Source organism: Merops nubicus, unplaced genomic scaffold (genome assembly GCF_000691845.1).
Source record: "Merops nubicus isolate BGI_N331 unplaced genomic scaffold, ASM69184v1 scaffold3085, whole genome shotgun sequence".
Lineage (NCBI taxonomy): Eukaryota > Metazoa > Chordata > Aves > Coraciiformes > Meropidae > Merops > Merops nubicus.
Window position 1 is genome coordinate 28,382 of NW_008611443.1, and position 14,174 is coordinate 42,555.

The following is a 14,174-nucleotide window of genomic DNA, read 5'->3' on the forward strand; positions in this document are numbered from 1 at the left end:
AGTGCGTGCAATTCCTCTAGCCTGTGCCATGTTGTATCATTAACCTACCCAGGCACGGTCAAAGTGTAACTCTGCTTTAGGCACATCCCCTCTCCCCCATCAGTAGAAGGTGGGAATACTGCCAAAGAGCTGGTCTAAGGTGTTAAAGAAACACGGCTACTATTATACACACCCAAGTAAAAGACAACAAAGACACATCCAGGAATAATTAAATTTTTGATTATTTTAACCCTTCTACATCGCATTAACATGACTAGTATAATGAGGTCTAGTAAAATCCTGTTCTTGATTACTGTTCAGTCTAAATAAACAAAAAGGGTTTATCTAGTTCACTTTAAAAAGTTCTCCAGATGGATATATATTTCTAAAAGTTTTGTTAACTTTGGCTCCCTTCACAAATGCTTAAAGGTGTAGGGCACATTTCAATAGTGTTTGTTTTGTTTGGGTTTTTTTAGTTTGTTTTTTTTTTTTTTTTAATTTCTAAATTTTATCAAAAGATATATTTTGTTCTCCCTCTGATAGTCATAAGAGAACTTTGTAGTTTTTAAATCTCATCAGCAGTACGAAAAAAAAAAAAAAAAGAAAAAAGCATATGTACATGGACCACATATAAAAATCTCAACTACTGAAGTGTATTTCTGGGAGAAAGTATTTGAAAAGAACAATTTTTGCACAGCTGGCTGGGTAGGCTAGGAGTTGAAAGTAATTCAAGGTGGGTGGTCAGTCTTGCCTACTCAAATTCAGTTAGCCAGTCTGCTTTACCATATTTGGGTGTCTCTGTTTCCACGCAAGACACAACCCTGTTGAAAACCTGAATATCAATGGCTGGGGTGCTCCTAAACTGCAGCCTTTTTACAGTTATACATTTCCCCAAGCTCCATCTTGACAGCGTTGTTGGCTATGACCAGAAACACCTGTGGAACACGGACATTGCTGATGTGGACATCTGCTCTGCACAGGGCTCTGGCCTGCAGGGCTGTGCTTAAGCACCCCTGCCAGATTTTAAAGTAATAGACATGATGATGCAAAAACCATGTCAGAAATAAAGGAACTGTTTTATTATAAAAGCATATCATGAAGCCTTCTGGCAACCTCTAGTGTTTCCTTCAGCCTCATTGCTTCCTGTGTTCCCCCCCTATCCCGAAGCAGTGGTAAACTTGTTAAGAAAAAACAGATTGAGTAAAATGTCAAGTTGTTAAAAATGGCAGCCAGAGCGTGTCAAGTCTAAGCCCCAGCAAGTGCAGGACGTAGTTCCCTGGGCACTGACTGAGTGCTTGCCATACAATATTCTAAGCAGAACTGTTCCCATTGCCTTTCTACTCCAGTGTGTCATTAAGAAATAGACACTCCTGCCAGCAGTGTCTCCTCCTGAGCAGTCCCTGACATGAGCATCCTTCCAATGACAACATTTCCCTTACTGCCTATGGAGAAAACAATTCTAAAACTCCACAAGGCTAAACAGCCCCAAAACAAACAGCTGGCACATAATAAATCATTTTACCCAGCTGAAATCCTAAAGAGAGCAAAACATCACACTGTGCAGTCACGGGGTATCTGGATTAGCTGGTCTGTCTGGGGATGTATATATATAGAGAGAGAGGAAAGTCCAGCTCCACAGGACAGCTCACTGGGTTAGGTGGCAAACAGAAGAGCTGGCTGGGACGAGGAGTAACTGCTCATCAGAACAACTTCAGCCCTGATCTCATGTGTGGCATTCCATGGCTGAGATGGAAACAATGAGTTATCAATGGGTCTTGGTCTCTCACAGCCCACTTCAGCACCATCCCTTGGTTACACTTACACCATGTTATGCTGGGGCAACCTCAAATGCTTCAGCCATTACACAGATGGAAAAAGAAGGAACCACTTCTGGCCCTACCACTATGGGAAGAGGCTGGCTCTCCCACAGGAACCAAAGTGACTTAGCACAACAAAAATTTGGGGCAACAGTCAGAATGCTAGCTACAGTGTTGAAGCAGATGGCCACCATTTGACTGCTGTAGTGGCTGCTCAGATGTGAAATGGCCTGTAATGAATATTCCTTGCCTTTTCTCCAGTAATGTCAGCAATATCTGGCTTTAGGAGACAACTTACAGTATACTCCTTATCTGGTAGTTCTGGAAAAAATTTGGTTGATATCATATAATGTAGGAGTAATAAAGTTTATTTACATAGTAGGCAGGTACTAAATTTTACTTTCTTCAGCAAAATAATTTGTTTCAAAGGAGGGATTTTATGTGTCAGAGAAAAGACAGAAGATGGGAAAAAAAAAAAAAAATACATATTCTTACACAATGCTCTTACAGTATTCTTAGCTTTATCCCTTGACTATTTTTTTGTGGAGGGAAAAAAAAAAAAAATCAAAAAAGTGTCTTTTTTTTTTTTTTTTAGCAAAAATGGGACACTTGTTTTAGAAAAATAATAATTTGTTTTTAGAAACACCTGTTTTTTGAAAAAGACAGTTTTGTTGGACACTACTTGACAACAAAAGTTTTCAACCACCTGTAGCTAAAAATAGATGTTTAGCTGTTGTAAGCTTGGTGCAGCACTAAAAAAATGGCAGAGAGTGACAAACTTTTGACTATAAAGCTATTAGCATGAACCCCATCCTATACTAACAAGGCTATATGGCTACTGACTCAGAACTAGCTCACGCCTGACAGGCTCTGGATATGGGTGGAATAAACTGGAAAAAAAAGCATATAGCCCAAGAAGTCAAAGAATTCAGTTAAGGTAAGAACAAATAAAAGCTTGGCAATGCTGGACTCTTACATCCAGCACACACAAACATTAAAAAACCCATCAGTGTCTTTATTATCTATCACAATTTAGTAATTACCAAACTATGGTGAGTTTAATGACTTTAGAGTCCTTCTCCCTGATGGCATGAGAACAACCAGATGTAGCAGTTTTTCAGATGGTTAGTCCAAGAAGTTCTGTGGGAACTTAAACACACTAACTTTGGTTTCTTCAGGAATGAAAAGGAGTATCAGCACTAAGGCAAAAGACACTGAAAAGCTGTGTCCAGATTCACTCAGCACTGCAAACCCATTATCACTATGTGATCTCACCAGGGGGCACAACCTGTCCTCTTCATCTTTACCTGTCAGTTAAAACAAACATACACAACATTTCCAAAGGACACAGGAACTTTGCTTGTAATATTTAATATTTAACTAAACATGTCACTGGAAATTCACTACAAGCCTGAGTAGTAAACACATGACTAACCCAAGAATCGCTTCACACACGACTTCCAAGAAAGAAAAAAATTAGTTCTGACAAAATCCCACAATAAAATCTAAAAACCAAAAACCAAAAACCAAAAAAAAAAAAAAAAAAAAACCCAACTGTGCTACTCTGTGTACACATAGATATATTCTTTGCTGTTATTTGGGGGGGGGGGAAATTACATTAAATATGTGTAAATTCTTAATGCCAAAAAACTCTCACCAAAACTACAGAACTCTTGCGTGATGAGGTACTATGTGAAAAATCCAGGATTATGATTTTAAAAGTTAAAAAATAATGGGTTTTAAGGCACTTTTTAAGCTAATGCTGGGTAACAAAAATGTAGTGAAGTGCTGGTCATAACAAGGCTTGCACAGATCACTGGAAGGTAAGATTGCTCCTGATCAAGAGCAAAATTCCAGCTGCATTTCTCCACAGGGATTTCAACTCTGTTCATTACTGAAGAGAAATTTCTATGCAATTTTTTTACTGAGTAAAAAGCAAATAGCTTTTAAGCAAACAGAGTAATACAGGTCAAACAAGTCCTATTAAAATTCACTGAACAGTTTTTTAAATAAATGTGTATTACTCCATAGAAAAAGATAAATTCAGCGCCATGTTCCCAAAGGTGACACAAAATACAAAGCAGACTGAACACAACTTGACTTGTGTCAGGGAACAATTCACAATTATCTTGAAAGACACCAGCACTTATTATGTACATTATTGACCAAATTTATCATCTAAACACTTGTGAAAAGAAGGAGGTAGAAAAAGACCAGCTGGATTAGCAAGGATTAATTCAATCATTAAATATAAAATGTGCAAAGAACAGCTGCAAAAAAGACCCCTCAAAACCACATACTCAAAAAGAAAGAATAACCAACAGCATTTTTGAAGTGCTATTATCAGACTAATTATCAAGTGACCCATCTTAAGGGAATGACTTTCTACTAAGATCTTTAGCCTCTGAGACCCTTACAAAAATATACTCAAATTTATGGGATCACATCCTGTATTCACTCAGAACTTCACTGTATTGAATGAATCATTTCATGTAAAGTAAAATGTTATAGATAGTACTTTGTGAGTCTAAAAAGAGGATATCCTCATCATAAGTACTAAGATTTGTTGCAATCGGATTCAATCAGAAAACTTTGCTACAGAAAACCACTCTCCTCAAAAAAATTACTTGACACTGTGTTTCTATGTAAAAGACAGCTCATCTTTTCTCCAGTAGAATTTCTTAAGACTTTCTCCATGTGTAAACAAAACTTCTAAAAGGATTCCTCTCTTTCACAACGCAACTATGAAAAACTACATTGTACGTATGAATAAAATTCCTTCATTTCCCTCATGAATAAACAAAGAGCTATATGAAAGCTAGAAATGTGTAATCCCTATGTCTAGATCTAAGACGTTTCCTTGGATACAATGCAGAACCAGCAGGGAATGTGTAGGCATCCTCTGAACAGCATTTAATGTGAGGGCACTGTTCCTTGTATCTATGGAAGTCTATAAAGGAATGTGGAAAAAGAAATTATTGTTCTATAATAAGTCTTCAGGAAGAGCCAGAAAAAGTGGTCTGAAGACCACTTTCTAATTCACAGTCTTAGCATCTTGTGAAACTTTCCAAGTATCAAGTTTCAGCTCTGTTGGACATTGGGTTAGGTTTGTTTCCTTTTCCTTTGTTTTAGAAGAAGGAGCAGTGTGCAAGAACCTTTAATTTCTTACAGTTAGTTGTTCATTAGGACTTGCTTTCATACAGGGCATCACTGCTGCTGCATGTAAAAAATTATTTTTGTGTGGTGTCCAACCTGTTTTAAAAAGCTGTCCACAGGTATACCAATACAGAAAAATTCCAAGTGGTTTAAGGAAGATCTGTCTCTTTGGGTTAAGTATGTGGCACAAATTTGATCTGAAGATAAAAATCATCTAAATAGAGAATGAACCAGAAGCTGTAAATGTTATGAAGACATTCTGATGCCTACCATCCCCACATCCCCATAACAGTTCTGTTCTCAATCACCTCACTGGAATTCCTATAGTGTAATTACACTGGGGAAGATGATATCAGAATCTGCCCATGTTACTTAGCACTTAACACTTAAATTACTCTAGACAAAATAAGAACTTGTCTGTTTCTATGCCAATTTTTGTAAATAACACAGAGAGTTAGGTTATTCAGGGCATGAAAATGACTTGAGTAGCTATCGGACACTGACAAACTTGCTTCATTTGGAACTGTGTTTCAAAACCACAACGCGGTTTTCCTTCTTAGCTGAAGACACAAGCCCAGGGCTCAAACCAAAACATGAGCAGGAAGGACTGTGTAACTAATTAAAACACTGAAATAAGACCATGTTCATTGACTGCAGTGTGCAGGGAATGTGGTTGTTCTCCAGGGTTGATGAGGAGCAGCAGCTGCCCTAGCCTTAATGTCAGGTAGAACATTACAGTTAATAAGGAGACAAGTCCAGCCCTGCACTAAATAAATAGTAGATTTTGCATTTAATAAGATGGGAAGTTGGTTAAGCCCACATAAGGCCACTTTTACTATTGCTTTAACATCCCTCCAGAAATTAATTCAGGTCAGCCTGTTTGCGCAACACCAATACACTGTGGCCACAGAACACCACCTCCAAATGCATACAAGTTGAAATTGCCTAAGAAATTAAACAGTAATTTGCTTACTGCAGCGTTTAGGTAAATTTGGAACTCTTCTCTTAAATGCATGATAGTGATATCAAAAATTAAGCATTTGTTAAGAGAGTTGAATGTCTCACAAAGGCAGAAGTCCTGTTCATACACATCCCCTTGGCCATGTTACCAGTCACTGCATAAAGCAGCAGTAAACACAAGACAGCATCTTTCCCTTACAATAAACTTTGATTTGAAACAGGTCCTATGAATAAACAATAGGTTTCAGTAGCATATACTTTTCATTCAAATGGTGATTTCAGCACAGAAAAGACAAAGTCTCCTCACATTCAGCGAGAGTCTCTCTAAGACACTAATGAATACACGTAACTTTTGAAAGGTACACCGAAAATTGCAGGTAGCACATGTGTATACTATGAAGAACAGTGTCCAGATAGGTACTTGCCAGTGGGCATAGACAAAATAATTTAAGGGAGAACAATGTGGATACAGGTGCAGACAGATACAAGCCTACACGCTGCATGTTTTTAAGCTGGCTCTATTGAAGGTGAGGTGCTGCCTCAAAAAGACATTGTGAGACATGCTGCTTCTGTCCCTCCACACCGAAATCTGCTCTTGCCATAGCACCATCCCGACACCCACAGCCTCCAGAACAGAATGTGCATCTTTCCTCTCAGCTCTGTCCCAGCACGTTTCCTCTCCCCCATGCACACATTCCCCTCAGAATTTAGCAAAATGAAGGCTGAAAGGGAACACAGTTATTCTTTATAACTGAACAGAGGAATAAAAGTATCAAGGGATAAGTGTCAGGAAGAAAAAAGACCTATTCAAGCTAAAGACAATGCTGGCAAGAATAAACACGGATATAAACTGGCCAAGAAGCAATTCAGGCTAGATATTATAATCAGACTTAAAGAGAGCCATGACGATCTGGGACAGCCCTCCAGAAGCAGTTGTGAAGGCAACAGGATTAAATGCATTTAAAGACAAGGCCTGAGATGGACCTGAAAAGACTCTATTCTGCTTTCTTTGTTAAGGTTTATGACTATGACTCATTACCATTCTGCATTTCATTCAAATTTCACATGCCCTCTTACACTGCTAAGACAGAAATGTGCATGTCAGAGAGTTACATGTCGAAACACAAAGGTTTGTAACTTCTTTCCATAAAATTCCACATCTACAAAGCACAAGCTCCTGCAATTTCATTCTGTTCAAAGCTGGAGGGGACAAGAAACCAGACAGTGCTGGTGTGAGTCCCAGGGTCCAATAAGCACTTTGAAACATATTCACTAAGTAAAGACTTTCAAATGTCTCCAAAAAATGCAGGTGTGCAAATTACTCCTGATACAGTCAGGAGTTATGTTTCCAGCATCCTCTTAACCACTGTTAAACAACACCCCCACAAGCATTTTTCAGCTCATAAAAGCTTTATGAGCTGAAAAGTTCCTTCAGGTTTGTTGTTTGTTTTGTTTTTTTGGGTTTTTTTTTCAGCTTCTAATCCATTACCTTCCCACAACATCATCAGCCCTCACTGTTACACGCATAAGAGCTGTGACAGCATAAAAGGGCACAAGGTGGCAAGTTTGCCATCTCTGCACTGGAAGGCAAACTCCTCTGTCCTATCTGATAAAATGGAAAGCTGGTAATTTGATAACACATCACACTGCAAGGCTACCTTGCTTTCTCATTTTCACAACACAGTCCTGATCCCAAAGGAACAGCCCATCATTCCCCTCAAGCGAATGAAGTCCCAGCTCCTTCCATTATGAAATATATGCATGGTGGGTTTTGTTGCATAAAAAGGGATGTTTCCCCATGCACAAATATATTTTCCTCATTAATTGGAACACCTGTCCTAGATATGCTCACGTTCCATAGCCTGCCAGGAAAAACCATGCCTTACATCCTTCATTAACTTGTGCACCTGCCTCACACTTGCTCGCATGGAAGTATATGGATTGTCCTCCCAACACATTTTCTCAATGAAAACTGCTGTATTCTCACACAAATAAGCAGCTTAATCCATTCAGCATTGTGTTCTTTCTTATCAGCAATAAAGCACATTTTCCAGAATTTAAGCTAATGAGCTTGACCTTCCACCAGGCCCCCAAATTACTTCTGTTTCCATGGGTAGCTTTTTTATCTACAAGTAACTGAAACTTCTTTTGTGAAAGTTTTAATTGATTGCAAGCATGCATTTTAAATGCTATAACTATTTATTTCTTGGATGACATAAAAGATGTCCTCTAGAAAAACTTTTTTCTAGTCTAATAAATGTAAGGGTTTATTGTATTAAAACCCGACAATCATTAGTATCAGCTTTCAGTTCATATTAGGGGGTGGGGAGAAGGTGTCCAGGACAGCCTAAGATCCTTGCCACTATGTTTAATTGAATTTAACCCAGTCAACAGCCCATGTCTTTCAAGCACAGCTTGAGTCCACAATAATAATGAAAAATAATATCCCCCACATTCCATACATCCATAACACATTCCATACATCGACAGCACATTCCAGCCAAAGACTTCAAAGTGCTTCAGTGAGGTTGGTGCCAGTTTAGCAAGGGTTTGAGACTGAGGAGAAAGGCACAAGAAATCCTTCACGCTTCTCCCTCCACCAGTGCATGGCCACAGGTGGGCTCGCCAGGCACAGAGCAGCTCTCACCACTCTTCACCAGGAGGCTGGACACCCACCACCTGCAAAAGCTCTCCTGTGCTGCAAGGCATACACTCTGCCCTGCTTGCTGGGAACTGCTAAAAAAGCCTGTACCTCCCAAAACTCTGTTCATCTTTTCTGCCTGAAGTATAAAAAATATCACTCATAACTAACAAACGTCTAATAGCACCTCCACGGAGCACTTAAATATTATTAAGCCTATGCTATAGATGGTAAATGGAGCTGCAGAGGGTAATATTCAGCTGTGTTAGTATAATAACAAGTTTTTACTATAATTAAGTGATACAGATGGTACAAAACAAAAAATGATACCATATCTCCTCTGAGACCTCTTCACTATTAAACTGTTCCTTCTGGCAAAATCTGAATAACAAGGTGAAGAAAGATGAATTTTTTCTTTTCCATAAATATTTCCAATTGCACATGCACAAAAAGGAAAATACTATACTCATAGAAAATACCACTTACGCAGCACACCTTTCATGATTATTCTTATTTGAAACAGCTATTATTTGAAGGCTTTTGATGAGTAAGTTGTCACTTTTTATGAGGTGCTTTTGGACTCTTGAAAATCATTAAGGTCTTTGCTTATGACCCTCACTGATTATTTTATTTAAGAATGTTAATCTATATTAACTTGAAGACATGCCAAAGCAAAAGAGGGAAAATCCTTATCAGAGAGATATAATGATGAAAACTTTATTCCTTGTTCCCATTTAGCTGAGAACAAAAAGCCATTTATGTAGTTCCTGTATGACTGCAGAACAGTTTTCAAGCAAAGAGTGATAGAATAAGGAGCTGAACTATATCCTAGTGAAAGGCATATGTTAGTAATATTTGTTAAATCCATTCCTTTTCAGCACCTCCTGTGTACATTTTCTTCAGCACAAAGAAAGTTTATGGACTGAGGAACAATGAAGCTCAACTGGACTTGACAGGATTTTTCACATGCAATCTTTCATTTCTGAAGAAATAAAAGAAAACACTAATCTGAATCCTCAGACAGAATAAAACATTGGCAGCTCTAACTTAACTTGTGCAAAGTAGGTAAAAGGTGCTTTTTCTCTGTGGATATCTAAAAGAGGAATTTCCACTGTCTGATTCTGAAAATGGAAAAATGAAGAAAACTCCTTTTTGACCTTGCACTAGATACATGACAAATCCCTTTATGATTAAAGAGAATATGGGTACTCACACACAGAGAACTTCATAGTATTTCAAGGAGCAGAAACTTTTTTTCTATGCTGACTGACTAAATAATTCCTAAAGGCAAAATTTTAAGGGTGTATAGTTTTAACAGTGCTTATAAATGCCCCCCCTTCCCACACAGAGATGTACCTGGAAAATGCATGCACCATGTTAGAAAGTTTGTGAAGATGCAGAAGGCAAATCCTGAGTAAAGTCTGTCATAAGGACCTGATCACCCAAGGGAAACCAAGAGCTAGCTGTGAAGAGCAACTATGAGTTGATCCACTGTCCTTTAGATAATCCAATGTGAAATAATTCCTAATTCAATGAATCACTGTACCTGCAGCATTCTGAAAAAAGTATAAAATAAGACTCCTTGATGTATATGGAGAGATGTGCTGAATCATACACCTTGTGTACTTTCTAAAGAAAGCACCAAGTTTCCACGCCCTCCCAAACCACCCTACTTCTCTCTGTCCACCTGGAACACACAGCTGCCCAGCATAACCCACTCTCCCATATGCAACAAACTGCAGTGTAAGTCAACAATGTGACAGTGAAAACTAGTTCACCACCACACAGTCCAACTATTAAATATTAAGCAAAATTAACCAAATTTCCACAGATACAGAAGTATCTAACATGTAGCTTAACTCTGCTCTTCAGAAATTACCCTTCTGTTCTGACTTACCAGACTCGTCTCATTTTATTGAGACTTCCAAGACACTGGCAACATCTAAAGCTTCAGAGAAAATAATGATAACATACTAAAGAAAGAAAAGTGGTGTTTAAACGTTAAAATAACAGAACTATTATTTTCTGAAACAGAAGGTTAAGCTACCACTGATACAACACATAGATTTAGGTCTTGTGAACAAAGTAGGATAATAAGCATAAAGTGAATAAAGACACAAAATCCACTGTATGAAAAGTCCAATAATGATACGGCACATCTCAAGAAAACTATTTCTACCTTTTAATTTTTGAATGAAATTCTAGCAAGCACAAACCTGACAAAATAAACCAAAAGACTTCCACAAACTATGAATTCTCTTGGATAAGTTCTTCAAAGATTTGGATATTATAACCGAGAACAAATGAGAAAAAGTTTCCTGTATAACCATTCAAAAGCATTGCATATGGTTAAGGTATATCAGACATTAAATGAATTTTACTCTGTTCCTTCAAAAACTATAACTATAAAATAATTAAACAGAATGCAACATTGAACCTAATAGATATTTTGAGATTTATCTTTTTTGATACTGTTTTATATTTTGTTTAAAAAAATAAAGTCTTACCAAGAGTTCTTAAGCAATAGTCAGTTGACAGGCTTCTTTAGAGTGAAACTGCATACCCTTCAGCTATTGCCTTGAGATATATTCATCATAAAACTCAAAAGTTCATTGCTACTTCAGGAGTTTCTGTTCTGGATACCCATGGAGTTGAAGCTACATACACATGTACAATGCCATCAGCTAAAAAAATGTAACAAAACTAAAAATTCTGGCAATTTGCACTACAGGTTCCATGAAAGGGATTAAAAAAATATTATTATATGCTACAAAAGTGTGTAAACACCCTTCCCCTAAATCATGGGAGGTCCACTTGTGGAGGCTGCAAAGTGTCTTGACTTTTTTTAGCTGACTACACTGTACATGGCATTGTTAATTGCTACAGACTAATGGAATGTTAAAATAATCTAGTGCTTCGTTTAGGACTAGTAATGCATGGAATGGAAGCTGTAAAATTAAAATGCTTGTTTCACAGATAGCTGAAGTTAAATCAGTGGCTTGACAACGTTAAATAAGAAAGCTGGACTATAGCCATCGTGACTTTAAAGAGGAAATACAACATTTTCATATTCATTCTTACACAGAAATTCTTACCCCAAACCATATATATAACACATTGCTGAGGTTTTTTTAATGGATAGAAATATAGACCTACCAATATTTGGTAAGTTGCTGTCTAGATAAAACTTGTACTTTGCATCCTTCAGGGATCCAAGGAACATCTCCAGTATATTCTAAAGCACACGAGTTTAACTGTCCATTCTGATGGACTGCAGGTCTAAAAGGTAAAATCTTACCTGTATCATTGCCTGTGATTTGAATAACATACAATCTTATGTCATTTCCACTATCAGGGTGTGAAGTAGAAGGAGACACCTCTTGAGGTTGCAAAGCCTCTGTGGCCTCCTTCACTTTGGGTGGTGCCGTAGGTCGGGCAACTGCAGTAGCAGTTGATGCTGTGAAATATTCCTTATCGATTTCTGGTTCTAACATCTTTCCTGCCAAATCGTCATCAGCAGTGGTTTTACTGGGAGAAATAGATTCATCAATTATGATGATGTCATTGCTTGTTACCTCCTCTTCTTCCCCAGGAATGATAGGTGGTGACTTTTGAGTAATAAAAGGTTTAGATGCTGATGTAGGCTGAATTCTGTCTACAGCACTAGTAGAAGGTGTTGTTACATCACTGAGAAATGTTGCCTTATCTGTTGCATTAGCTGAAAATACAGCTGGTTTGATTTCTTCAGGCTCTTCTGATATACCTGAACCTTCCAGATTTTGGCTTGGAGAACCTGCTGAAGTCAGATGAGTAATAGTTTCCACAGTGGAATGACCTGTGGGCACTGTACCGGGGGGCAACACAGACTCCCAGCTCACTACATGAGTGTCATCTTCACTGGTGGGGGTTCCTTTGCTTTCATATGCTTTTGCTTGGGTACCCACAGTTACAGACATCACTTCAGTGACCTTCTCTTCTTGATCAGTAGCTGTTTCAGCTTTCGGAGTCACTGTGAGATGCAAGGCCCTGGTGCTAGTTTCATGAGGTCCCAGAACTCTTCCATAATCTGTAATCTTCACTACAGGCACTGATACTTCTGTTGCTGGGTAAGTCTCATCGTATGCTGAACCTGTCTCATCCTGTTTTTCCTGAATAGCTGTCTGAGACGATTCAGATCCTGATGTCACCTTCTGTTCACGTGTCTGGAGAGATGTCACAGGTAAGGCAGACTGTGTGGCAGTACCTGGTTCCTTGTCTTGACCTTTCGTGGAGGATTCCTCTGGGAACACCTCACTATGTTTTGCAGTTGTTTCTCTTGCTTCTGTATGAAAGGTACCATCAAAAGGAGTCTGACCAGTAACTGGCATATCTCTAGTGACCTCACTCTCTACCATAACTGGAACTAGGGAAGAATCGTGTTCTTTCTGTGGAACTGTAGTATTTATCTTCATCACATCTGTAAATATAACAGATTCCTTTGTCCCTCCAAAGCCAACTGATGGTGTTTGTTTTGCATCTTGAAGTGCTGCTGCTGACTCCTCCTCAGCTGATGTGACAATGCTTGTCTGGCCTTCTTCTGTCACTGTGTAGTTTGAGATGTCCATTTCAGTAGACACTTCTTCAGCAGGCGTTGCTACTGGTGTCTCAGTAGCCTCTCTTTCTTCAGCTTCTGGGGTAACAGACACTGTCAAAACGTATCCTGATGTTTCATCTCCTTCATGTTCAGCTACCCCTGTGACTGTGGGCATAGCAGTTGGTAGCACCATAACACCTGAAGAGCTAAAAGACTTCATTGTGGCACTACTTGCATCCACTGGTATTTGGGATACTGTGCTCATTTCCAAATCCAAAGAGCTGCTTGTATGGGAGACACTTGTAGTGTATTTACTCTGATTGAAATCAGATACAGCTTCTTCATCACTTTCTGCTGGCTCCTTGCTTGCCTCTATTTCATCTGTAACTGCTGAAATCATAGCTCCTGGATGCTTTGTATGTTTTGTAATTTGCCCTGGAGATGATGTAGGCTCCATTCCAGAGATACCATCTTCTGTATCTAACTCAGTGTGAGATGACTCTTCTGTCATATACCCCTGATCTTTATCTGTTGGCAGCCACATGCCAAAAGCTGGAGGAGCCTGTGTGAACTTCTCACTTGCAGAAGGTCCCTTGGATCCTGCTGTAACACTAGTAGGAATGACGGTTGTAGCATGAGGGATTTTAACATCCATTGTTCTTGTTTCTGGCTCCTTTGGTTTTTCCTGCTCCTCTAAGATAGCTGATCCTTCCACTTGCTGAGATGAGTGGATAACAGATGTGGTGTCTTCTCCAAAGTTTTCTGGGGAAATGGTACTTCCTGAGGGATTAATAGCCTCCAATCCTGTTTGATCAACAGCTGATACAGAAAAGGATACAGGTATTCCAGCTGACACGGTAGGCTGCACATCTCTCAGATCTTCTCTGCTTCCTTCAGCTGACACCTCATTATCAAACACCATGGCAGAACTAAATTTAACAAATGGAGTTGACTCCTCTGCTGTAGACAGCTGTCCAGTGGTCGCTGCATGCTCGTCTACGAGTGTCTCTGATGCAGCAGGGATGTCTGGGTCTGGGGCATGACCAGG

At 38.9% G+C, this 14,174-nt stretch overlaps 1 protein-coding gene across 1 annotated transcript in view; it reads right to left on the minus strand.

Moving 5' to 3' along the window:
* Positions 1-14,174, minus strand: part of LOC103773828 (versican core protein-like) — a gene marked incomplete at its 3' end in the record, with an annotated part of 81,314 nt that overhangs the window by 23,896 nt on the left and 43,244 nt on the right. Inside the window, exon 7 of the mRNA XM_008941208.1 lies at positions 11,852-14,173. Within this exon, the coding sequence (XP_008939456.1) occupies positions 11,852-14,173 (2,322 nt within the window). The remainder of the gene's footprint in view (positions 1-11,851; position 14,174) is intronic.